Here is a 25,779-nt window from a genome sequence, read left to right as displayed (position 1 = left end):
GAGTGACGTCTGGGATAGAAAGTTCGGAGTCATTTTGTGGGATTTCTGCCCGCCCGCTCTGCCCAAATCAGCGTCTTGGGATAGCCCTACTTGCCCATGTAACTTAATTGTTGAAACGATGTTTGCTTGATTTTTCACATTACAAGACGGCTACAAAATTTACGGGAAGAAATATTATAGACATGGCTATGAACCAAGGAAAACCGTTTGGGTGTATAATACTAAGAATCTAGGAAATGAACAGTGGACAGGACGCTACGTCCATAGAACTTGAATCACGATGCTTCGACCTCCTCCGGAATCTCTTCATCGCCAGTTTCACTAGCAAGTTCGCTAGTCTCACTAGCCTTGTCAGACCTGCGAGATTTGCGAGAAAAGAAGCCCAGACTACTGCGAGTCGAGCGGTCGCCAGAGGGTATGCTCGAGGCAGTGCTGTCAATACTCTTGCCAAGCTGTGCCTCGGCAGCCGCGTCTCCATCAAGGTCACCCTGTGCAGAGTCGGCCTTCTTGGAGAAGAATCCCGAGCGATCCTTCCATGAGCTGAACTTGCTAGAGCTGCCTTTGCGCGTGATCTTGCGGATGAAGGACTCCTTAGACCCGTTATCGACAGAAGCCCCCGAATGCATGCGTTCCAAGGACTCGTATGATTCTCCAGTAAAGTGAGAGAGCGAGCGAGATGTGCGAGGCTCGGAAGGAGAGCGATCAAACTCGTTGAAGCTGAATGGGCTGCCAGGAGCCTTGAGCTTTTCCTGATCATTGGGGCTCTCGCCCGTGAATACGGCAGTGAAAGCTGGGGCTGTGGGGTTCAGCTTTGGCGTGAGTGGCCGATGAGATGACGAAGGACGAGTGCCAATGGGCGCCTGAAGTGGTCGGTGGTGGCGCTCGAAGGTGTCTTCCACAAAGTCAGGTTCACCAGTTAGACCCAGTGGAAGATGACCTGACGATCCATATTGAATTGAAGGGCGCCTGGAAGGAGCACGAGACCAGGTTGTTGGCGAAGCCCAGTCGAAACCAAGGGGGCTGTTACGGTGTCCGGCATTCTCGGTTGAGGGCCACCCGAAATGGCGGTTGTCAGTAGACGGATGAGGGAGCTGATTCTGATTGTCGAAGGAAACAGACGAAGGCCGCGGGGATAAGGATCCCCGTCTAACACTGCCCAAAAGCGAAGATGGATCGATGGGATCATGACGAGGACTGAACTGGTTATAGCCAGTGCTGAGATCAGAGTTCCCACGGGTGCCAGCACCGCCGAAGCCAAACTTGCTGGATGAGAAGATACTGGAGAAAGCAGCTCGTCGAGAAGGCGCATGATCAGAAGAACTGTCCATGGTAACGCCAGTAGTGTTGCTCCGAGGGAATAATGACATCGGGTTTGCCCAGTTTCCAGTATAGCTAGATCTGCGTCGCCGTGAACCAATTGGGTCTAGCTCGTCGACGTTGCGAGGGAAGGATTGGCTTTGACCTGGTTTCAATGTGCCCAGCATAGGCGATTCATCTGCCAAAGTTTTTCCACGAGGTCGATGAAAGCCAAATAGCCCAGAGAGCCTTCGGGATGCGCTTTTCGGAGCATCCCCAACAGCAGACAAATGCACTCCTTGAGATTCGGATTCCTGTCGTGTTTGACTTTCCAGTGGACTGGCAAAGATACTGCCTGCTCGACTGTCAGATGAGACGGGTGATACCGGGCCATGGCCGAAGCCATCCAATGAAGGACCGGGAGTTTCAAGAGTTGAGAATCTTGGACGGGTGATAGATCGTGGAAATTCAGGCGATTCCTCGTCGCCAAGGAGATCAGATGGTAACAGAGCATCTGCACGGGGGCTCATTTGCGGATTATTGAAAGCTACCTCCGCATCAGAGCGCATGATCTCTGGGGGATCGGACAGACCAGCAAGAGCCATGCCATTGTTGATGTTGAAAAATGCTGAGCTGGGGGCAAAGGTAGGTGAGTGACCGGCGGGTGGGTTGTAGCCAAGGCCACCTGGGAACGAGGTTTCAATGCCTGGAAAATTCACAGGAGAAGAGACATTGCTGACAAGTGAGCTGCGATGGCGACGGGGACGGATGGTGGCAGTATTTGACATGTCAAGATCGAGACTCGGCAAGGAAAAGGGCCCTGAGCTGCCAGGTCGCTGGGCTGTGAGCCATTTCAACCGCTCTTGAGCTTCCTGGTACTGTTGCTGGGCTTGGGCGTGGAGGTTCACCAGAGTGGTATAGCGAGCGTGTAGGTTGCCCAACTTGTGCTCCCATTGACGAGCTCGCTCGTTGTCGATGCGATCCAACTCTTTGCCATCCTCACTATCGCCCTCTTGAAGCCCCATTCTCTCTTCTTCGAGCTTCTTAACTCGACCTCCTTTGTCTTGAATCTCATCATCGATCATCTTCATCTCGGTCTGCTCTTTGGCAATCTTGGCTCGGACCTCCTCTGCGCGTGCAGCCGCCTCCTCTTCAATCCGAGCTTTATCCTCCTTGGCTTGGGTGGCATCAGTCTCCATGCGCGCAATTTTCTCCTGCCATCGCAGAATGTCATTCTTGCGCTTCTTGCGCTCTGCCTCTTTCTGCTGAAGAAGTCTTAAGCGCTTGGACTTTTCGCCTTGCACTGTCCGATTGACACTTTCCAACTTATAGACATGCTTTTTCAAATCGCCGCTTGCCTCGTCCTTCTCACGAACACGCTTTCTCAGTTCACTGCGCTGCTTTTCAAGGTCCTTCAGCAATGCGATATGCTCGTCCTCCTCCTCAGTCCCTTGTTTCTCCACATTCTCGTTTTCTTGCTGTAATGACTTCAAGCGGTCCGCTAGTTGTTCCAACGATTCATCTTTGGGGCTTTTGGCTCTGCTCTTTTGCGTTTCATCGAGATTGCCGTGGGATGTGTCTAGTCCAGCAGCGGGGGAGATTTTGCGCCCAGCGGATGGGCGTTTGCCAGGAAGTTGACCTGCGCTATGTTCGCGCGACATGATAGGGGCCGATGGTGTGGGTAGACCGACTGTTGACCTGGGAATGGAGGCGCGAATGATTGGAGCACCGACATTGCCATTTTGCTGGGCCTGGGATAGCGGAAGAGATTTCGTTCGGACATGAAGGATCGCACTTGGGGTTTGAAAGTTCGCGGCGCTGAGAGAAAGAACGCATATGTGGTAAATATTTCCAGGTATGAGATTCGAGATTTCCACCGCAGTTTCCGCCCGCTTGGATTCTCCGACTAGAAGGGATTAGTATTAGTATCTGATTTAGCGACAAGAATCAGTTCGCCATACCTTTCACATTGTTCACCTGAATGATATGCTTGTGTATTGAGTTATGAAAGTCTGGTTGCTTCCATGCAAGACGAATTTCTCGGGCTGTGATTTCCTCCAGGGTTACCTCCGGCGGTGGGGGAATATCAAGGCCCAGCTTTTCCACCAAGACCTCATTAGAAGTCTGACAGACCTGCCATGCACGGTAAAGCAGCCTTGAGCCAGTCAGCCAGGCACAAAGCGATCACGGGGGTGGGCGTAACTCACCAGATCAACGCCCATAGGATTGAACCCGCCAGGAAGAGAGCCATGACGCCTCGGACCCTGACTCGGGGAACCGCAGCAGGGTAGGCGTCAAACGCAAAGTACAGCGGCTCATACATCCCGTCAATGGAGAAGAGGAGGGTTCAACGCAAAGAGACCTCAAACCAGTGGGATAGCGGGTCCACGTGATGAAGATCGGCCGCTTACCACATCGAGCCTAGCGCTGTTCCCGGCTAAGCACGTGATCTCGGCCCGGGGCCTCGGCATCGCTCAAAGCGTTGGGAAGTTGTGTAGAGGTTGAATTGTTGATGAAACCCCAAAGTGGTTTGTTTTTACCCATCTGCTCTTCTACATCTACTACTTTGAGGTCCCTGGCCTACTCCTTACTGATTTCGAGGGCATTCTGCGGCTGTTTTTCCTTGTTCATTGAAGCGTCACATGGGCCGGCCGTTTGGAAGCGGCGGGCTTTACAACACTTCCGGTTCTCTCCCACCTGTCTCACTCTCCTTTGATCACCCACTGTCTTCTACATTTGAATTTTCAGTACTCTCATTGTACTGAATATTTCTTACATTTTCAGTCAAAGGTGCCTGACACCATTTGGCGGCATGCAGTACGTTCGGAGCATCAGTGGTTCTGTCTCCAAGACATGGAATTCGATCAACCCGGCTACCCTTAGTGGGGCTATTGATGTTATTGTTATAGAACAAGAAGATGGTGAGCATGGAACATGGGTTTACTATTGAATAATACTAACGTTGTCCTTCAAGGCACCCTCGCCTGTTCGCCCTTTCACGTCCGTTTTGGCAAGTTCTCGCTCTTGCGTCCCTTCGAGAAGAAAGTTGAGTTCAAGGTCAACGGAATCAAGCAAGACTATGCTATGAAGCTGGGAGAAGGGGGCGAGGCATTCTTTGTCTTCGAAACGACCGATGACATCCCCGCATCGTTGCAGACTTCGCCTTTGGTCTCTCCAGCAGCCAGTCCTCGAGCCCAGAGCGAACCGGATATACCGCCCTCTCTGCAGGAACCCGAGTTCCTCGACTTGGACAAGTCAAATGCAGATGCATTGTCAGAAGGCGCAAAGACTCCGCCTACCATCCCCATTGCAAACAAGGCGCGGGCCCACACAGATTTAGGTAAGACAAGTTTGCAATTATCGTTGGCTTATCGATGCTAAATCTTCACTAGGGATAATAACCCCGCTATCACGATCACCCGACGAATCAGATCTTCACTCACGAAATGGTTCGCTGAGTGGCAAGCCACCACTTGACCATACAACCTCCGACAATGTGCTTCCGAAAAGCTCACCGCGGCACTCTTTGACCGCCCCGCCCGAGAGCAGCGGCCTTGAGGAGGACGAGAATGAGGATGAAGCAACGCGACGTTCTCGCAGTCCTCCTCTCATGTCTCCCCAGGAGGCAGTATCTCGTGCCATCTCGCTCTCAAAGAAGCTCTCTGGCTCCAATATCCCATCACATGTTACTGAAACAGGAGACTTGATGTTGGATATGACTGGATACAAGAGCAACGAAGAAGATGCACTTCGTGCAGAGGTTGTTGCACGCAAGATCCTCGCGGAGGAACTGGAGGGAAGCTATGATATTGGTGCTCTTATTGGTGCCGATGAACACGGAAATCTGTGGATCTACAGCAGCGAAGAAGCCAAGGACTTGGCTGACCGCAGAGCCACACTCAATTCTATGCGGCCGGAGACGGCTTTGAGTGACGATGCGCTGTCTGATCCGGGATATCATAGCGAAGGCGACCACGCTATCCCAGAGCCATCTTTGACAGCACGCCACCATAGAACCAAGTCGGATGTTCAACCTGGATTCCCCACACCCCCAGACTCGCCGTTGCATGAGGGTTTCGCAGTCGAAACCCGGAACTACGCTAAGACTCTCCGATTGACGAGCGATCAACTCAAAGCCTTGCAACTGAAGGCAGGCCCCAACACAATGTCTTTCAGTGTCAACAGAGCAATTTGCAGTGCAAACATGTACCTTTGGAATGGCAACACTCCCATCGTGATTTCGGATATTGATGGAACCATCACCAAGTCTGATGCATTGGGCCATGTTCTTAACATGATTGGACGTGACTGGACCCATGCGGGTGTTGCTAAGCTATACACCGACATAGTGAACAATGGGTACAATATAATGTATCTCACCAGTCGATCTGTTGGTCAAACAGACACTACACGGGCTTATTTGCACGGCATCAACCAAGATGGATATAAGCTTCCAAGAGGACCAGTGATCTGCAGCCCAGATCGTACAATGGCGGCCCTGCGGAGAGAAATTTATCTCAGAAAACCCGAGGTCTTCAAGATGGCATGTCTGCGGGACATTCTCAATTTGTTTTGTGGCAAGGAGAACCCTTTCTACGCTGGATTTGGAAACCGATTGACAGATGCATTGAGTTATCGCTCTGTCAACATTCCATCCACTCGGATCTTCACCATCAACTCCAATGCCGAGGTTTCGTTGGATTTACTGAGCCTCAACAAATATAAGAGCAGCTACGTGACTATGCAAGAGCTGCTCGACCATTTCTTCCCACCAGTCACACTTCTTGTGCATTCTGGAGGTGAAGAATACACGGATTTCACCTACTGGAGAAATACACCTCAAGAGCTTGAAGACTTCTCTACTACCGATAGCGAAGACGAAGATGATGATGACGATGCTGCTGAAGACGATGAAGATGGAGATGATGAGGAATACGACGACGACCTGAGCGAGGGGGAAGGCAGCGAATATCTCGATGACGCTGAAGCCACCGAAGAAGATCTCGGTGCAAGCTACATGTCACAAGATTCAATTGGCGTGTCTAACCCAGCAGGCTCAATCCTGGAGTCCGTGGAGGGTGATTTGGATGTTGAAGAAGAGGCCATTGGCGAAGAGGAGTTGACTCCTATGATTGAAAACGCCCAGGATCCTATTGACTCCCCCGCCATTTCTCTTCCCATTCGTTCCAAATCCCCCAAGACTCCCTGAACATAATCCCTCGCTGTGCCTTGATACGATGTGATCGATTCTTGGGCATTGTTTCTGCGTCATTGATACCCGTCTTGCGATTACTTTACCAAGTCAGATTCTGCATTAGACTGCACTGACCGCGATATACCATGTTCAACACACGCGTGCAGACCTGGAGTTGGAGACTGCATTACACACGGCCATATTTGGCGACTGTTTTAATCCATGGGCATTAATGGCGTTTCTGTTTTTAGTTTTGTACATTCATGGCGCATATAGTTGGGAAGAAGGTCTGTGACGTATGGTATGAAATGAAGAAATCCACTCAACTTAGCTTGAATACCAATGGTTCCTGGGACAATAGCTCCATTTCAAACAATCTTCGGTTCAACTGACAGATAACTACGGAGCATCTGGAGGTCGGGGAACTCGATTACCAGATGCGGTTAGCGTAATATCGGAGCTCCTACGCTTCTTTTCGGCCTGACTTAAGCCGTCACTTTCTGCTTCGACCTCCACATTCACAGCCGCTCGCGCATTTCTTGATACTGGCTTATGGACTTCTAATTGGGATAGGAATGAAAATTGCGCATATACCCCTGACTTGATTGTCACCACCAAGATTTGACTTCACTTTCGCGACACCGCAATACCCTCAAGATCGCGGATCACCATCTGTAAATCAGACATGGCATCCCCAAGCCAAACACAAGGCTCAGCGCCTCCAACACAACCCGTCTCGCCCCCGGCAGATTCCACGACTAACGGAGTCTCTGCACCCACCGTGACCCAATCTCAGGCCAATGCCTCATCAGGACCCCCTACAACCGCAACAAACCCCCAACCACCACAAGTGCCAGGCACATCAGCCCAAGATAGCGGCAAATCACGCCGGCCACGTGATGTACGGCTAGTGCATATGCTCCTGGCCTCACTCGGCGTGACCTCCTATCAAGACCGCGTCCCGCTCCAACTCCTCGACTTCGCATACCGCTACACAGCCAACGTGCTTCAAGACTCCGTACATCTCGCGACAGAAGGCTACGCAGCCGCCACAGACAGCAGCTCGGGCGCAAAGGGGAGCTCGGAAGTCAACAGTGTTTCCCTGCCGGCATTGCGGCTGAGTATCGCCTCGCGCCTACATTTCCAATTCCAGACCGGCCTGCCGAAAGAATTCCTTATGGATGTCGCGTCGGAACGAAACCGAATTGCTTTACCTGGTGTTTCGAGGGGCTTTGATCCTGCTGTTGGGGCTGCTAATGGCGCTACTGGTGCTGCCAACCAGAGTATCATGATGGCTGGTATGCGCTTGCCTCCCGAGCGCTTCTGTCTTACAGGCATGGGATGGAATATGAAGGATGAGTGGGATAGTGAGGGCGAGGAGGAGGAAATGCCTGATGCGGTGCAGCAGGGGTCTGGAAAGGCATTTGGTGGTGCTGATGGCGCCGAGGACGGCGAAGATGGCGGCGAAGACGAGGAAGATGATGGGAAGATGGAGGATATCTTCGGCGAGGATACAGCCATGGGTGAAGCGGAGGATGAGGATCGCAAGATGACTGATGTTTAAGGGCATATATTCCGGTACGGGGTTTCATTTGCGTTGGCCGTGGTGTGGTATTTCTGGCGCTTGGGGTTGATTCTTTTGATCTTAACCGAAGGGGTGGCGTTCTGGGTTTACATGGAGAGGATTTACTCATTTCTTCTACCATCTGGGTATCTTACAAATAAAGTGCCTTGCCCTGTCCTGAAAATTAGGACGGGTTACAAGAAAGACTAAAAGGACATCTTTCTGGTCAATTGAACCAAGATATGCAATGATCTGTGTATATTGTACATAATCCAAGTCCATCCCATCGCTCCACATTCGGGATGGTCATGCAATGTAATCGAGATGCCCAGCAGAAACGCCTGCTTGTCTGCCCTGTGCGCCGTGAGGAGAGAAGATGTAAGCTCGAGTGCGCTTGGGTGGACCATATCAGAGCCAACCGTCTGGCAGGACGACTCTGATATCGACCAGTGGAGGTAAAAGGGAAAGTTCATCTCGGGACGCTGTCACTGAACACATTCCAGTGCTACCCGACTGGATATTATCAACAGTCCAGGGAGCCAGCCAAGTCCGATTTGAAGATTCTTCCCCGCAACCAACCCCTATCCAAGCGAAAGCTCTCACTCCGCGGAGAAAGGCAAAAAGCGAAAGACCCAGAACGCCCAAACCCATATAGACAAGAAATACAAAGACAGATGAAGAGAGGAATGAAGATTTCGAACCCATAATGGGCACCAAAGTAACAATCATTTTCCCTCACGCTGTTTCCTCTGCGCTTCGTCATTGCGCATCATGCTAATGACTTCTGCACGCCGCGTCTCAACGCGAGCAAGCTCGTCATCACGCACACGGCGGCGCTCTTCATACGAAGCGAACCACTCCTCGCGCGCGCGATCCTCCTCTTCCGGCTTGGCGTGGGCGACCATGCATGAATTCATAGCGAGACGCTGCTGGCGGCAGATCCATGTAGCAGTGACAGTGCGGTTGACGGCGCACTCGGCGAACGCTAGATGAGAGTGGGTTAGCGGACTGATTGATAAAGAAGTGGAAGGGAAAGTGGATTGGGGTCACGAGGGCGGAGTTGATCTTCAGTTTGACAGCCAGACCCAGTCTAAGATTTGGCAATTGAAGATTACAACATTATCCTTGCGTATGAGGAGAGTACGCCCTAAAAAGGCCATGTAGAGTACATACCCTTAATCTCGGGGGCGCAATGGGCCCGAACTCGCTTGTAGTACAGCAGTTTGACTTCTTGTTCTTGAGGGGCTGACAGTGGAAGCGGGTTGCGCAGGTTATATTTCTTGGGTGTCTGTGCTGAGGAGGCATCTGGAGATGTGGATGGTTCGGCCATTGGGACTAGGGAGCTTGATCTCAAAGATCGAGGCAATTCGGCTTGAGCAGAGTATGGAACGATCAATGCGTCGGAGAGTTTGCTGTGGAGAGGGGTCGATCCCAGCGGTCAGGAGACAATGGATAGAATTGCTAGGTAAAATATGGCCGAGAGATGAGAATTGAGAAGAATGCCCCGTATTTAAACGCGGTGTCGTCGTTGAATCTTGGATTGCAGAGAAGATCAGCCGAGTGGGAGTGTTGATGGCGGACCGCCAGACCTCGGGCGGAGATGACCTGCAGAAAAAAAAGTTCTCCAACTCTTTGGACGATTGCTCTGTCTACATCAACTTGATCGGATTGGAGTTCTTGTGAATTTTATAAGACAAACAACTTGATCTTGTCTCCTTTACATTTGATTCTTTTTTATCAAAAGTCTCCGTCCAACAGCCCAGCATGTCGAGCATGCGTAACGCCGTTCAACGGCGGAACCACAAAGAGCGTGGTCAGGTCTCCGGTCGTGAGAAATGGGGTCTCCTGGAAAAGCACAAGGTCGGTTTTATCGGGGCTTCTTGAAAGAGATTTCAAGACCTCAGTCATGTCCCTACATAGTTTGAGCATTACGTTCTAACGGTAACAGGATTATTCGCTTCGCGCAAAAGACTACAACGCCAAGAAGGCTAAGCTGAAGCGCCTCGAAGAGAAGGCGCGCGATCGCAATGTCGATGAGTTCAACTTTGGTATGATGGGAGGCAAGAACCGCACCCAGGGCAAACACGGAAGTGGAGTAGGAACTGCTCGCGATTCTGCCGCTGCACAAGGCCTCAGCCACGATGCGATCAAACTTCTCAAGACACAAGATAAGGGATATCTCCGGACGGTTGGAGAGCGAGTACGCCGCGAGATTGAGCGCCTCGAGCGGGAAGTGGAGTTGCAGGAAGGCATGGACAAGTCGCTGGGCAAGAAGGAGGGAACAAATGATGAGAGTATGGACGAAGATGAATTCGACGACGATGACTTTGACTTTGGCGCCCCTCCGTCTCAGTCCAAGCCACGCAAGACTGTATTTGCCGATGATCGACAGGACCAGTTGGCTTTGAAAAAGCGGAGACTACAAAAGGAGGAGTCTGACTCCGAGGAAGAAGAGAAAACAACAACCAAAGGTCGCAAGACTCCCAAGCAGCTCGAAGCCGAGCGACAAGCACTTGTGGAAGCTCGTCGGGCGCGCAAGCTTCGCAAACGTGCTACAGAGGCTCGTCAGAACAAGTTGACAGCACTCCACAAGCAATTTGCAGAGATCCAGACTGCCGAACAAGAACTTGACTGGCAGCGAGCTAAGATGGAGAACTCGGTTGGAGGCACCAACAAGGACGGCATCAAGTGGAAGATCCGTGAGCGCAAGCGTTGATTTCATATTTCGGAGTTTATGAGTAATGACTCGCCCTCTTTTTTGTACATATTGATACCAAGGGAGTCTACATTTACAGTTAGAATATGAGGACCAGTGGGATTGGCCAAAATGACCGCTTTTGAGGCCAGAACCGTCACTTTGGACGTCCAGCCCTTGACCGCCCACTGCCCACTGCCCTATAAAACTATTCTGCCCAGCTCTTTTCGTCTTCCTCCTGTCCTCCAGAGGCTGGTATTGATGCTCGACTTATGTGCGAGATATTTCCCCTCGCACTCGACCAATTAGGTACGACAAGGATGAAGCAATCTTTTCCGAGTCAGGATATAAAAAGAGACTGATGTTTTCAATCCTTCATTTCCGCATTGTCCAGCTACACTAATAATTTGATCATTTACTATACCGTTACCTCTGTTGGAAACATCTCGGTTGCACGACAGCACACTACAGTTGGTTTACCTCCTACACTTCCTAGACTTGATAAGGCTCTGGAGGTCCGGAACTTTACCAAAAGCTGTGCTCTGTACGAAACCCATGCCATAAGTTATACCATACACGAAGCTAACGTGTTATAGTTACAACGAGCTTTTCGATAATGCAGAAAAACCTGCCGTTGCTGATGAGCCCATCTTAAAATTGATTTCATCATTTCAATTCCGTAAACCTCGTAGTAGGATCAATCAAAAGCCCGTCTAAATTACGCATGCCATATGGTCCCCTTTCATCATCATCAAAAATCGGGATCGGCTTCGGCTCATTCGGAAGACGACTTGTGAATCCAAGCCACGATAGTACTCCACCAATTCATGCGGCTTTGATGGTTTCGATCGTTTCATTGTCCACTTCGGTTTCTCGGCTGAAGGTACTGCAGAATATCTCATCTAAAAGATGATCATCATCATACCTAGACCAGCCATGCTTTAAGTGAATCTTACTTATTAAACAATCTTGAGCGTAGAGATTTATACCGAATGGAGCAATCTCAGCTTCGGCCCAATTAATCACGCCGAGTAGATTGCAGGGCATTTCGTCCACTAATATGTTGAAGGAATTAAAATTATGATGTAGCTACACACGCCTTATACTTTGACAGGAGTGATATTTCCACTAATATGCTCACTTGCATAGTTTTCACAGGCTGAGCGAGTAGCGATAGTCTTCTCAAAGAATACAGCAATCTCTTGTTCAACCTCGTAATTCATATACATATTGCTGGTAGCTGTGATATTGCATTCGAAATGGTTGAACATAGGGCAGGTTTAGTAGAAGGGCCGTTAGAAGAAGAAGAAGAAGAGGAAGAAGGAATCCAACTTAGCAAAACACAAGCAGGACGAGAGGAACAGCGGTGTGCTGGCTAATAGGGGCTGGTTCGCCAATCTAGGTCTACATGCAGCTACATAGTAAACAGCCACTTTTAGAAAACGGGTCTTTTATGTCGGGAGCACTGAAGAGGGCAACCTTGGAAACCCAACCAGATACAGTAATTCCCAGGTCTGCCATTTACAATACAATACCTATTCAAGCAAAGTAACCCGCCGCATTAGCGTACTGCGAACGCGGAGTCAGAGTAAGGGCCAGTCCAATAGCCGGCCCGATAGCCAGTCCAAGAGTATGTGCCATTCATAGAGCCACAATTGACAATCAAGCCCAAGGAGAGTCATACCCCTCCGAGATCGCAGACCCCGCGGCATTAGTAGCTCACAGCAACCCAAAAGTAGAGTCAGAACCCGTTCTCCGCGGATCAAATACATCGTCGCTGATAGGACCTGGAGAGGATCGCCGCTTATTAATGGTGGGATTACTAAGGCGCTCTTTTCTATATCGCCACCCCTCACCTTCGTTTTCTTCTTCCCCCTCCCAAGCTTGTGATTCACTTCTCTTCTCACAATGGCGCCCTCTTTTATGACCATTGACACAAATGATATGGACCTGGCACCTTCAAAGCCAGTGTCAAATATGAAGCGCACTCTCCTCCTCGCACCCCCCTCCATCGCCACCCAAGAGGATCAACTCCGAGGCCTCTTCACCACCTTTGACCGCTCCACCACTGACCTACAAATGCTTGACCGTCTCTCCGCTGGCTTCGTCTCTCTTCCCGCATCCACCTACGACCTCGTTCTCATCCTCACCGACACCGATGGCACGCGACGTACCGAGGCCCTGAAACTTCTTACCCGCGATGTATACACTACCCTGGTCCCCGCCATGAAGCCCGGTGCCAAGCTTCAAACCCAAGATTCTGCCCTCAATGCCTCAGATGCAATGGAAGCCGTTCTGGCCGGCTTAGTTCAATCAGACAACGGTTTCGAGAAGCCTAATTTCGAGCCCTCGGTGGCAGTCCCATTAAAGTTCGGCTTGAAAAAGAAGAATAAGACTCAACCCGTGGCTCCGGCACCCGCACCAACACCCGCCCCCATAGGAATCTCAACTCTTCCCGCTGGATTTGGATTCGACGGACCGGGCATGGACCACGACCGCGATGACGATGACGACGAACTCATTAATGAAGATACCCTCCTTACCGAGGACGATTTAACAAGACCCATAATGCCTCGTACGCACACTCTACCCAGCCCACACCTTTTATCCAACCACTAACAACTCCCACAGCCCCAGAATGCCAACCCAAAACCGGCCGCCGCAGACGCGCCTGCAAGGACTGTACCTGCGGTCTAGCAGACCGCCTCGAAGCCGAAGATAAAGAGCGCCGCGCAAACGCAGACAAAGAATTGAATGTGATGAAACTGGACACAGGCGACCTGAACGAACTAGACTTCACAGTCGAGGGCAAGACAGGCTCGTGTGGCAGCTGTGCGCTTGGCGATGCATTCCGCTGCGACGGATGTCCCTACATGGGTCTTCCTGCCTTTAAGCCCGGCCAGGAGGTCCAGATTTTGAATGACATTGCCCAATTCTAGTCTACGATCTTGTGGGCTTGCATACGCGGCGATGGTCGCGCCTGATATTTCAGTATTTTGGTGTACCTTGCGATAACGGAAGTGGGGGTTTTGCATTTGGGAGTTTGGGGTTTGATTCTTGGTTTCTTTCTAACAACCCATGGCTCTGGAGGACAAAATTATGTTGGGGGGAGTCTGGCCTTCATTACGCTTAAGATATCATTTACTATTTTTTTCTTCTATATGACTCATACATTGTAACCTCTCCAAACTCCCAGGAAAGATGTTGCGTGCTCAAGGAAAAAAAATCTCGAGTGGATCTCAACGTCATTGGGCACCGCCGCTAGAGGGAAGCGGGTGATGATCTTCGCTTGCCCTACGATATCGGCAATCCCCCTCTATACTCTTCTATAATCGGACTTACAACCCTCATACACACACCTGTACAATGCTCGTTTGAATATTTAGCCCCGAAAAAGACGTAGTTACTTTTGGCTATGGTTCTTCATGGCACATCCCATCATGATAAAAACAAAAACAAAAAGCGCAGACAAGAAAATGGTAAATCTAAATGGAAGAGATACGACAAAGACCTATGACCGGTCCTTCTTCATCTGTGCAACACGAATGCTCACAGCGCGCTTGTGAGCCTCAAGACCCTCCACGGCAGCGAGAGTCTCGACGGTCTTGGCGAGACCGAGGAGGCCGTCTGCAGTGAGGTTGGAGCTGGTGATGTGCTTCAGGAAAGAGCCGAGGTTGACACCGGAGTATTGCTTGGCGTAGCCGTAGGTAGCTGGATAAAGGGTTAGCTCGGGGAGATGGAAATTGAGAGAGGATGACTTACGCAGGGAGTGGTTGACACCGGCGGAGTAGTCGCCGACACTCTCGGGAGTCCAGGGACCAATGAAGACACTGCCAGCGTTCTGAACCTGCTCGACAACAGACTCGGGGTTCTGGACTTGCAGGATCAGGTGCTCGGGAGCGTAGTCGTTGCTGAGGACCATGGCCTCGTTGATGTCGCGCACGACGAAAGTGACAGAGTGCGCCAGGGAGCCACGGACAATATCCATGCGGGGGAGAGCCTTAGCCTGGGCGTCGACCTCGTCCTCGATAGCGCGCAGCTCAGCCTCGGAGAGGTCGATGGCGATGAGGATAACTTGGGAGTCGACACCGTGCTCAGCCTGGCTGAGCAGGTCGGAGGCAACGAAGGCCGGGTTGGCGGTCTTGTCGGCGATGACGAGGACCTCACTGGGACCAGCAGGCATGTCAATGCTCACACCGGCGGAAGTGTCGTTGGACACGAACATCTTGGCGGCAGTCACAAACTGGTTACCAGGACCCAGGATCTTGTCGACCTTGCTGATGCTCTCGGTACCGTAGGCCATGGCAGCGACGGCCTGGGCACCACCGGCGAGGACGATGCTCTCGGCGCCGACCTTGTGGGCGACGTAAACAATCTCGGGGGAGATACTGCCGTCGGAGCGGGGAGGGGAAGCCAGGACGATCTTGCTACAGCCTGCCACCTGGGCGGGCACGCCCAGCATCATGGCAGTGGAAGGCAGAACTGCGGTACCACCGGGAATGTACAGACCGACACGCTCGATGGCGCGAGAGAAGCGGGAGCACACAACACCGGGCATAGTCTCCATCTGGAGAGTATCGTTGCTGCTCTTCTGGGCAGAGTGGAAGCGTTCAATATTACCGAGACTCACGTCAATGGCTTCCTGGACGTCGGGGGTGAGCTTCATGAGCTCAGCAGGGAAGGGTGCGCGAATGACAGGGGAGGTGAGTGATGTGGCCTTCTCGAACTTGTGAGTGTACTTGAGGACAGCGGCGTCACCACCTTCACGGACATCCTGGATAATAGGCTTGACCAAGTTGACAATGGCTTCATTGGACTTCTGGGAGGGACGCTTGAGGTAATCGGAGACAACCTGGGGAGTAGTGGAGGAGGTGATGACACGCTTCATCTCAATACGAGATTCGCGGTCCTCAACTGGCGCAGGAGCAGGAGCAGGAGCGGGAGCAGCCTTGGTCTCAGGCTGAGCAAGGCCAGCCTTCTCAGCCCAAGGTCCCTTGGCGTCACCCTTTCTCCGCTTGACCTTCAAGCTCTTCAGGTCCAGGTTGCGCTCGATGTCCTCCAAGCTGACACCAGCAGCAGTGCACTTGGTCAAAGCGAAGTAGAAGAGATCGGCGGCCTCGAAAGCAATCTCCTCCTTGGTGGTGGCGCGGCACAATTCATCAGCCTCCTCCATAATCTTAGCACCCACGAGCTTAGGGTCGTTGAACAGACGCGCGGTGTACGATCCAGCGGGGGCATCGGCTTTGCGGGAATCCAGAGTCTTCTGAAGGCGCGACAGACCGGCCGATGCGCCGAAACAGGTCTCAGTACCGAGGTGGCAGAAGCCTATCATTGAGTTAGTACAGAGCAATAATGATCAGGATGGACAAGGTCCTTACCACGTCCAATTTGCTTGACCACAAAGACCAAGCAGTCAGCATCGCAGTCGAATCCAATGCGGATCAATTCCTGAACATCACCACTCGACTGGCCCTTGTACCAAAGACCGCGCTTGCGGCTCTGGTAAACACCGGTACCAGTACGCAGGGCCTCGGCAATGCTCTCGTCGCTGCTCCATACGAAACCGAGACAGGCACCACGCTCGTCAGTGACTGATGTAGCATAGAGACCATTGGCCTGGTCAGTGATGGCATACGACGCAAGAAGGCTCGCAGCAGAGATCTTGTCAGACACATCCCGCTCAACGGTCAATGCCGCGGCGGAGACGATGGAAATGGCACCCTGCTTCGTAGCCTGCTTGATAGCATCCTCAGTCACACCCCCGTCAGCAGTGAAAAGGCGCGGGGAGTCGGAGCTGATCTTCAATTTGTCGGAGGCGGCGGGGATGTTGGCGGGGTCAGTGCAAACGCTAACCTCGCTGCGTTCGGCATTGGCAGCAACCCATTGCTGAAGAGTGTCCAACTGGGATTCTGAAGTGGCGGAGACGAGCAGACGGGAGGAGGGAACGGATTGTTCTTCGGTGAGGGTGGTCAATTGGTCCAAGGTGATCAGGATCTTGGCGGCACCGGCGTTGAGGATATCGACGAGATCACCGGCGGAGGAGACCTCGGTCGCGTCGACATAGACATCCAGAGTACGGAAGTTCTGGCGCAAGAATTGCTCTGCCTGGGCAAGAGTTGAGACCTTGACCAGGGCGCGGCCGAAGTACGCGATCTGCTTGAGAGAGAGTCCGGAGGTGGGGTTGGAGGGGTCGAACGAGATGAGCAACGGAGTCGCCATGATGACTGGAGGGAGTGCAGATATGCAGGAGAATTAATGTTTTCCCCTAAGAAGACCCGTTGGGGGAAGAAAAGGGAAGTATGCGAGTATGACTCTTGTCTGATTCCAACCCGCCTTTTTTTCTCGGCATTCGCTGATTCATCGAATCGCCTCTCCGCTGATTACTAGTCCGCTCTGGCAATTTGTGTTTGGTTCTTTCTTTTTCTCTTTCTTTTTGATTTACTCTATCTTGCCAACTTACACATACTCTGTTGCAGTATCCTTGAATCTCACCGCTCCTCAACACCTGATGTATGTGTGGCCTCATGTCCTCTGTGGGCTATGGATATACGAACTCCCGCCATTTTCAGTATACTCCAACTCAATTCACCACTCACGACCACTTTTATAGTCAGTGATCTTCATTGATCAGTCTCTTTTGAAGCACTGGAAATACGGTAGAATCGAGCATATGCAATACCATAATTATATGGAACAGGCCCAACCACCACAACTTAGTCGATTGTCAAATGGCTTCTAGAGTCAATCGTCTCCAGTTTTAGGCATAAGTCTCTGCAATAGTATTCAAATGCCTGCCATAGGGGTATATAGACAGACCATGGAACGATCTTAGTGCACTCATCACACTGTTCATCAACATATGAGACCAGAGGGCTATCGTTGATCATATGCAGCGGTGGCGGCCTAAGATACCCAATATACTCAACTAGTGCCAATGGAAGAACTAGCTGACCCTAAGAGAGTGCAAATAGATCAAAGACATTATTTCCATCTAGAACCCCACGTACATCAGGCGCCATCTCGCAACGAACCGAAACCTTCAAGTATCGGGATACCCTCAAGTTTTAGATAGGGTCCCCAAGATAGGTAACTTACACAGAGACGAGACACCAAGTCTGAGGTCTTGCGACGTTTGACCACCAGTGTTTTTGAGACCCCTAATAGTCTCATTCTCGGTAAGAAAACTCTACGGTGAAATATTTAGGAATGGGTATGTGTGTACCTGCCCATCGATAGGTTTGGTCTCGGCCACCAAGTACCACAGCAAGCGTCATTATACCAGTTAGAGTATTTCAAAATGATATCCGTCCATGCTAATGGAAAATTTACTGAAGCTCATCTAACCGGATTGAAAAAGCCCCGATGTCACCTTGGGTCACTTCCAAGGTTGAGTGACTTGGTTAACAAGCTCGGTGCCTTCTCCCATAAAATCGAACCCGAGTGTTGCCCTAATCCCCCGAGGACACTGACTTGAAATAATTAGACTGCAATATGTGAGCCTGAGCTATCCAGTCTAATGTAGCTATCTGAATATATCACCTGGACTCCTAGTCACATGCGATATTTGGACTTGTACTTGGCCGGTACCGGGTATATGTAGCAGTGTTCTTTAACTAGCTTGGAGTGTTTTTTTCTTTGTTTTTTTCTTTGCAAACAAATGATGAGAGATGTGTTTGCTGTCACAATAGCAGTGCAAGCGATATTAAATGGGTTCGGTCTGGTGATATTCTTCAAATCCCCAGATTTACAGATGACCTGAGGAAAGCACAAGGGACGTCATTAGCTCCACGACTTGACTGAACAACAAGGACGCGTAGAGACTGCAACCACTCAGTTGACTTGAAAAAGAAATATGCCGAAGAGGATTCTAGTCAGGAACAGGAAAGGAACAGATCCAGGGACTGTCATACTTTGGCTTGAATACACATTTCTAGCAACTGTGGCTGTTGGCTGTTTTATACACTCCGCGACAGGCATACGCGCTTGTTGAACCCGAATGCTTCTATTACGCCGAAATTAAAGGTTGAATTTGAATCTCTTTATCAGAACGGACTTTTATGTCAATGGGCTCCTGGGGTCTATGAGTCTTCTGTGATAGCCAAAATAGTTACTCGATCTGGAATTTGACAGGCGCACGCGACGCGTCCACGAGTATATCCAGGATCGATAGCGGAACAGGGTCTGGGCGTTACAACACCAGGTAAATCATCGAATGTGATATTGGTAATAGTTTCATCCGGTGACATTAAGAGGGGTGTGTTGCATAGTCAAGTCCTAGCGCAAATGAAGCCAAGCCCGAACTATCGACACCACGTCCTGAATAGAGCCTTTCAGCATTTGAAAGGATCGTAAAGATAGCCAGAACGTGTCGTAGTCATCTTCAATGGTCGTCTGGTTTGATTATCGTGAGAAATCCGGGGTAGATCGGAGAAGAGATGGGTGAGATGATCGGTAAACAAGTCATAGTTCAGGCCAGGGGCACATTCTCTCCCTTGCAGATCACCCCTGAATGTTCGAGATCGACGTCAATACTCGCAACAGAAACATGCAACTATGTAGAATGCGACGGAGTCGCGTGTGACTCTCCTTCCCCTTTTGTCGCTTCCTGTCTTCGCTTCTTCTCTTCCGCTCTTCTGCTCTTCGCATTTCACATACTTAATCGCATTGACCCATTGGGTGGCCCTTCGTTCGCGATTTCTTTTCAGCTCTCAGTCTTACAACGTTGTATATCTTCATAACACTACCGCGTAATCATGCGCATTCCCTCTCTGTCACTCCCTTTGACCCTACTTGTGGGTACTGCTGCCGCCTACCCTCATCCTGAACCAGAGCCGATCCTGCGTCGCGACTCCGATATTCAAGTCAAAGCCGATGCTGTTAAGGAAGCCTTTCAACATGCCTGGGATGGTTATGTGAAATATGCTTTCCCGCACGACGAGCTGCACCCAGTAAGCAATGGTTATGGTGACTCCAGGTGAGTTTGATATGGGACTACCGCGGGGCATCACTGACACACACAGAAATGGATGGGGTGCTTCGGCCGTTGATGCGCTTTCAACTGCTATTGTAATGGGAAACAAAGATGCTGTGAACAAGATTTTGGATCATATCACTACCATCGACTTTTCCAAGACCGACAGTGAGGTCAGTCTTTTCGAGACTACCATCCGGTATCTGGGTGGTATGCTGTCTGGATATGACTTGCTCAAAGGCCCTGCATCGAATCTCGCTTCTTCATCAGACCAGGTAAATGCCTTGCTCTCCCAGTCAAAGAAATTGGGCGATGTTCTCAAGTACGCGTTTGATACCCCGTCTGGGGTGCCATACAACAATCTCAACATTGCTACCCTGGGCAATGATGGTTCAACTACCAATGGTCTTGCAGTGACTGGAACTCTGGTTCTGGAGTGGACGCGATTGTCTGATCTGACCGGCGACGATGAATATGCCAAGCTCAGTCAAAAGGCTCAGTCATATCTGATTAATCCCCAGCCATCGAGTGGAGAGCCATTCCCAGGTTTAGTGGGAAGTAGCATCAACATTTCCAACGGTCATTTCACTGACGGCGCTGTCTCCTGGAACGGAGGTGACGACTCGTTCTACGAATACTTGATAAAGATGTACGTGTATGACCCTAAGCGGTTCGAGTCATACAAAGACCGTTGGGTTTTGGCAGCCGAATCAACCATCAAGCACCTGACATCACACCCTACGACCCGCCCAGAATTGACCTGGTTGGCGTCATACTACAACGGCCAATACGATCTCAGCTCGCAGCACCTAACCTGCTTTGATGGCGGCAGTTTCATCTTGGGTGGCACCGTCTTGGACCGACAGGACTTCATCGACTTTGGTCTAGAGCTTGTGAATGGCTGTGAGGCTACCTACAACCAGACCTTGACTGGAATCGGACCAGATTCATGGGGCTGGGACCCGAAGAAGGTACCAAATGACCAGAAAGATTTCTACCAGAACGCCGGCTTCTACATCAACAGCGGCTCATATGACCTGCGTCCCGAAGTCATCGAGAGCTTCTACTACGCATACCGTGTTACTGGAAATGAGATGGTAAGTTCTGGCCATGGAAAAGTCAAAGCTATGCTAACAAGGCAACAGTACCGTGACTGGGTCTGGAACGGCTTCAAGGCTATCAATGCCACCTGCCGCACTGATTCAGGCTTTGCTGCCGTGAGCAACATCAACACTTCAGGTGGTGGTTCCAAGTACGATAACCAAGAGAGTTTCCTTTACGCCGAGGTCATGAAGTATGCGTACCTCGTGCACGCAGAAGGTGAGTACCTAATTTAGCTACCAAGTAAATAACCATGCTGATCTTCGCAGATTCTCCCTGGCAAGTTCAGAAGGGCAACAAAAACACTTTTGTGTTCAACACCGAGGCACACCCTATGAGTGTCGCACATACCTAGGTTCTTGCATGCTTCTCCCATTGCTTACAGTGGTAGATAGCACATGTATTAAGACTATCATTTTCCTCACTGGTATTGAAATATCGAAATTGTAGAGCTGTGTAGATGGATATACCTTGTTGATTGTAGCCCCCACAGAGATTTATTTCCAGAGAAGATGTTCATGAAGCGAGGTATGCATCGCATATGACGATACAGACACTATTCCATTTTGGAACGTTAACAGCCGCGTTTGAACGCTCTCTCTTACCGAAGAATCCCCGTTAGCTGTACTAATGCTTACCTCGGCCTGATCAGCCCACGAAATACTGCGATCAAAGCAAGCGCAATCTCCTCTTTAGCGCCTTCGGTAAGCATTTCATACACCAATATCTTCCTCGGGAACAGCATCCGACTTGTACATGTTTGTGAAGTACCACGCAATACCATACCGGGTTGGTTCCCGACGCTGCATAAACCCAAAAGGACTGCTTCTGCCAGAAAAGATATCTATTACTTCTAGATGATTTGTCTTCTGTTCAGCTCAAGCACATTTTGACAACTGTACATCACACCGGGTAATCCAGCACTATTCTGTCGAAAGTCAGTGGTACTTCTGCAACATACTTACCTGAACCTGGGCATTTAACTTGGGCCTACGACCTGATTTTCACGTCCAAGCCTCTCTAGATCAGCCATGGCCGAATTCACTGTTCTTGGCGATGCCGTTATAAAAGCATTGTTGCTTGATCTCTCCAAAGACGAGATTGAATACTTCTTGAAAGAGCTCGAAGATTGTCTTATCACCTTTTCCCGCGGAAAGGAGCGTCAATACCAGCCAAAAGCTGGAATTATAAATCGACCTGATGGGCAAAAAGTTCTCTTTAGGCCCTTCACTTCCTCCGAAACAGTCGGAGCGAAGATCATTGTGCACCCCGCGCCCATTCCGAAAGACTCTGGATCCTCTTTGGACAACGAAGCAAAGCAGCAATTACCACTTCACGGCACCTTGGTCCTTTGTAACAAGTACGGACTCCCCACAGGCTTTTTAAACGCCGCGGAGGTCACTGGTTACCGTACAAGCCTGAGCGCGATGGTTCCATTTGTTTCCAGATTGCACACTAGCAAAATAGTAGTGTTTGGTGCTGGTAAGCAGGCATTATGGCATACTCGACTTGCTCTTGCACTCCGGGGAGCAGACATTAACCTCATCACGATTGTGAATCGATCGGAGCCCCGAGCGCGAGAGCTCATCAGCACAGTGAGAGAAGAGAACGAGGAGCGGTGGAAGTCCCCCGGCAAATTCGAATTTCTGAATTCATCCCAAGGGAAATCAGATGAGAAGATTCAGTTGCGTCTCGCAGATGCCGATGCGATATTTTGCACTGTTGCCTCGCAAACCCCATTGTTTTCTTTGCAATCCCTGGCACTAGAGACACGACGTGGAAGATACCCTCTGATCACCGCCGTTGGCTCGTGGCAATCTGATATGATAGAGGTTCATCCGGCTATTTTACAACGTGTCATCAAATCAAACGGGTTTAATGTACCTGGTGACACCCCAGGAGCTGTTCTTGTGGACGACGCCGAAGCATCACTAATTCATTCTGGCGAAATTGTTCAAAGCGGTTTGGAGATGTCCGAGATGCTGGAAATCGGGAATATACTTCATTTGAAACGGAATTCAGATTTGACAAACGATCAGAGCGCATGGCTAGCGGAAGGGTTGATAGTCTATAAGAGCATCGGTGTCAGTACGACAGATCTCGCTGCTGGCAATGCTATTTTGGCTTTGGCGGAAAGGAAAAAGCTTGGGACTCGTGTGTCTGGCTTTTGACCGGAGGCATAATATGTTCCTAAAACCGCGTTTATTCTACCATTGAGGACTGCATCTAGTCTGGTCAAGCCATTGTTGATATTTGATAAACATCATATTGGGTTTCTTTATTTTGAGATACATCTCTATTAAATAGGTTTCGCCAGGTTCAACTTGTGTTTAATTTATTGCTGATTCGGGTCAATATTGGTCGACCAGTTAAATCGATAGTCGACTCTAGATACCAGACGTAGCGCGAGGAAGTAAAAGAAAGGCTAGTTAACAAGCACAGGAGTTTGTCATTGCATTTTCTGCCAGCATTTCGGTCTTCATGCGACACGGCTCAACTAAGATGTAGTTGTGTCTGATTTTACGTCTATTGTGCTGTTAGGCATTGTGGAGTGGAGGAACACCCTTGATCTACTTAGCACGGGAGATTCACTTCCAAGTCCCGAGGCCGACTGGCCAATGTCATGTTAGACTAGACCCTGGGGAAACGATTGCTGGCTGAGTAATGGAAACCAGGCCGGGGCGATCCTGTGATAATCTCTTGAGTCACATGCTATCAACACCCCTCAACTCCATCTGCTTCGTATTCCTCTCTTCAATCCTTCTCAATTGCACTGATAACTAAAACTCTTCACTGCCATGTGAGCTTGTGCCTAAATCCCCCGACAATCTCCTGGGGCACGTGGCAGTTCGACTCACCGATCGCTCCGAAGGGTTCCGGCTTTCTCCACGAGCTTGATAGGACCAGAGCTTAACATATGTACGGGAGTTTGAGGATCCGACAACATTCGAAGCATAAGTGGGTCTGGCCAGAGGCTTGGGTCGAAGATCCCGATCCGAGCCTCTCCTTTCCTTACCCTACCGACCATGATATCATCGATGGGTCAGCGGAGGGTTGCTGTCCGCGGATACGGAAATATGAGCTCGGAAGTCTTGACTCCGGGCTTATACAAATGGCCCTGGAGCTAGAAACTCTGACTTGCTCTTGACTAACCCACAACGCTACTCCATTGACATGCTACCGCGGCCATTGAGCGGAATGCTCCCTTTCCGCCGGCAGGCCTTGCGACTGCAAATAGCCGTGCCTCACCTTCCTCTCCATTCGACGGGGACATTTTGTCGTGGTGCTCTTTCACACCAGAAGCCGATTCAAAGATGCCTAGCAACACGGGTCGATCATACAGTCGCTGCCTCTCAATCCGATCACCAAAAAGAACGAGTCGTCATTCTCGGTTCTGGCTGGGGTGGGTATAACCTCTCGCGCAAGCTCTCCCCAAAGATCTATTCACCCATAATCATCTCGCCTCGATCTTACTTCGTGTTCACACCTCTGCTTACCGACGCAGCAAGCGGATCCCTGGACTTCTCCAACATCGTCGAACCTGTGCGTGATCCGCGCGCCAAAGTCGACTTCATCCAAGCAGCTGCACGTTCTGTTGACTTGAACAAGAAAACGATTCTATGCGAAGCCACTGTTGTAAGGAGCGGTGTCACAGAGTCGCCGCGCACAGAGGAAAACGAAAGACAGAATGAGGATGGCCCGGAGACAACAAACAAGAAGCCGATGCAGGCCCAACGCCAATGGGAGCAGGGTGAAATTTTTGAGGTTCCCTATGACAAGCTTGTCATTGCTGTTGGCGCGGTCAGCCGCACGTTTGGAACGCCGGGTGTGCGAGAGAATGCAATGTTCTTCAAGGATATCGGAGACGCAAAGAGGGTGAAGCGGCGCGTGCGGGAATGCTTTGAGCTAGCAGTCTTGCCGACAACGACCCCAGAGATGCGGAAGTCCCTTCTGAACTTCGCCATTGTGGGAGCCGGTCCAACGGGCATTGAACTTGCGGCTTCTCTACGTGATTTCATCTACGCGGATATGATGGCGCTGTATCCGGCTCTCAACGAGATCCCCAAGCTGAATCTCTATGATGTTGCCCCCAAGGTATTATCCATGTTCGATGAGTCCCTATCTCGCTATGCAATGGAGACAATGAGGAGTGAGGGAATTGATATCAAAACCTCCCACCACGTCAAAAGCTTGAGGTGGGGCCCACCGGGTGCTCCACCACCATACGAGATGGATCCCAAGCGCTGTCTGACTCTGACCACTGAAGAAGAGGGCGAAGTAGGTGTAGGAATGTGCGTTTGGGCCACTGGAAATGCTATGCCGAAGTTCATTACCCAGTGTCTTAACGAGGTTGACCCTCTTCCCAAAGACTCTATTCTAGCCATTGAAGGATCTTCCGCTACTGCTGCCAGCGCGGCACAAGCATGGAAATTCAAGAAAGCGCCCAAGAAGGGACCACTCCTGGTTGACGGCCACCTTCGGGTTCAGCTTGAAAGCGAATCTGGTCAGACGGCGGTTCTTCGAGACGTCTTCGCACTTGGTGATAATGCCATGCCAGAGACCGGCGCTCCGCCAGCCACAGCACAGGCCACCTTCCAGGAAGCCAAGTGGCTCGCATCGAGATTGAACAAGGATGACATGGCTCAGACGCCACCATTCTCCTTCAAGAATCTAGGCACCATGGCTTATATCGGCAACGAGAGGGCTTTGATGCAAATTCCTCATGAGGATGACGGGAGCAAAAACAAGTTCCTGCCTAATGGTATCAAAGGGCGTACTGCATCATTGATTTGGAAAGCGGCCTACATCACGATGAGTATCAGCTGGCGCAACAAGTTGCGTATCGTGTTCCGATGGACTTTGAACAGGCTTTTCGGAAGGGATGTGTCGCGCTTTTGAGCGCAAACACTCTGAATGGCTGTCCTTCCACCTCTCGTCCATTACATGCTTTTTGCTCC

General features: G+C 50.6%; 10 protein-coding genes across 10 annotated transcripts; 7 read left to right on the top strand and 3 right to left on the bottom strand.

Annotated features, from left to right (window-relative positions):
• Positions 1-275: 275 nt before the first annotated feature.
• On the bottom strand, positions 276-3,619 carry N7511_004969 (Fibronectin type III domain protein; the record flags this gene model as incomplete). The annotated part of the gene is made up of 3 exons (XM_057127394.1): positions 276-3,202; positions 3,258-3,451; positions 3,504-3,619. 3 exons carry the CDS (start codon positions 3,617-3,619, stop codon positions 276-278), a joined length of 3,237 nt encoding a protein of 1,078 aa, XP_056986284.1.
• Positions 3,620-4,108: 489 nt separating this feature from the next.
• Positions 4,109-6,505, top strand: N7511_004968 (putative lipin Smp2; the record flags this gene model as incomplete). Its single annotated transcript, XM_057127393.1, has 3 exons — positions 4,109-4,217; positions 4,271-4,636; positions 4,689-6,505. 3 exons carry the CDS (start codon positions 4,109-4,111, stop codon positions 6,503-6,505), a joined length of 2,292 nt encoding a protein of 763 aa, XP_056986283.1.
• A 670-nt stretch (positions 6,506-7,175) lies between these two features.
• Positions 7,176-8,054, top strand: N7511_004967 (putative transcription initiation factor TFIID, 31kD subunit; the record flags this gene model as incomplete). Its single annotated transcript, XM_057127392.1, has 1 exon — positions 7,176-8,054. The coding sequence occupies one exon, from the start codon at positions 7,176-7,178 to the stop codon at positions 8,052-8,054; it is 879 nt and encodes a 292-aa protein (XP_056986282.1).
• Positions 8,055-8,779: 725 nt separating this feature from the next.
• On the bottom strand, positions 8,780-9,384 carry N7511_004966 (uncharacterized protein; the record flags this gene model as incomplete). Its single annotated transcript, XM_057127391.1, has 2 exons — positions 8,780-9,039; positions 9,228-9,384. 2 exons carry the CDS (start codon positions 9,382-9,384, stop codon positions 8,780-8,782), a joined length of 417 nt encoding a protein of 138 aa, XP_056986281.1.
• Positions 9,385-9,818: 434 nt separating this feature from the next.
• On the top strand, positions 9,819-10,770 carry N7511_004965 (rRNA-processing protein UTP11; the record flags this gene model as incomplete). The annotated part of the gene is made up of 2 exons (XM_057127390.1): positions 9,819-9,914; positions 10,003-10,770. The coding sequence occupies 2 exons, from the start codon at positions 9,819-9,821 to the stop codon at positions 10,768-10,770; spliced, it is 864 nt and encodes a 287-aa protein (XP_056986280.1).
• A 1,887-nt stretch (positions 10,771-12,657) lies between these two features.
• N7511_004964 (uncharacterized protein) lies at positions 12,658-13,688 on the top strand (the record flags this gene model as incomplete). Its single annotated transcript, XM_057127389.1, has 2 exons — positions 12,658-13,324; positions 13,381-13,688. 2 exons carry the CDS (start codon positions 12,658-12,660, stop codon positions 13,686-13,688), a joined length of 975 nt encoding a protein of 324 aa, XP_056986279.1.
• A 572-nt stretch (positions 13,689-14,260) lies between these two features.
• N7511_004963 (histidine biosynthesis protein HIS4) lies at positions 14,261-16,968 on the bottom strand (the record flags this gene model as incomplete). The annotated part of the gene is made up of 3 exons (XM_057127388.1): positions 14,261-14,460; positions 14,512-16,074; positions 16,128-16,968. 3 exons carry the CDS (start codon positions 16,966-16,968, stop codon positions 14,261-14,263), a joined length of 2,604 nt encoding a protein of 867 aa, XP_056986278.1.
• Positions 16,969-19,502: 2,534 nt separating this feature from the next.
• On the top strand, positions 19,503-21,176 carry N7511_004962 (glycoside hydrolase family 47 protein; the record flags this gene model as incomplete). Its single annotated transcript, XM_057127387.1, has 4 exons — positions 19,503-19,723; positions 19,770-20,817; positions 20,866-21,040; positions 21,091-21,176. The coding sequence occupies 4 exons, from the start codon at positions 19,503-19,505 to the stop codon at positions 21,174-21,176; spliced, it is 1,530 nt and encodes a 509-aa protein (XP_056986277.1).
• A 676-nt stretch (positions 21,177-21,852) lies between these two features.
• Positions 21,853-22,992, top strand: N7511_004961 (uncharacterized protein; the record flags this gene model as incomplete). Its single annotated transcript, XM_057127386.1, has 1 exon — positions 21,853-22,992. One exon carries the CDS (start codon positions 21,853-21,855, stop codon positions 22,990-22,992), a length of 1,140 nt encoding a protein of 379 aa, XP_056986276.1.
• Positions 22,993-23,995: 1,003 nt separating this feature from the next.
• On the top strand, positions 23,996-25,720 carry N7511_004960 (putative pyridine nucleotide-disulfide oxidoreductase; the record flags this gene model as incomplete). Its single annotated transcript, XM_057127385.1, has 1 exon — positions 23,996-25,720. The coding sequence occupies one exon, from the start codon at positions 23,996-23,998 to the stop codon at positions 25,718-25,720; it is 1,725 nt and encodes a 574-aa protein (XP_056986275.1).
• Between the last annotated feature and the right edge of the window lie 59 nt (positions 25,721-25,779).

Source organism: Penicillium nucicola (genome assembly GCF_028828085.1).
Source record: "Penicillium nucicola strain IBT 29836 chromosome Unknown utg000003l, whole genome shotgun sequence".
Classification (NCBI taxonomy): Eukaryota; Fungi; Ascomycota; class Eurotiomycetes; order Eurotiales; family Aspergillaceae; genus Penicillium; species Penicillium nucicola.
This window is presented reverse-complemented; position numbering and strand designations above follow the sequence as displayed.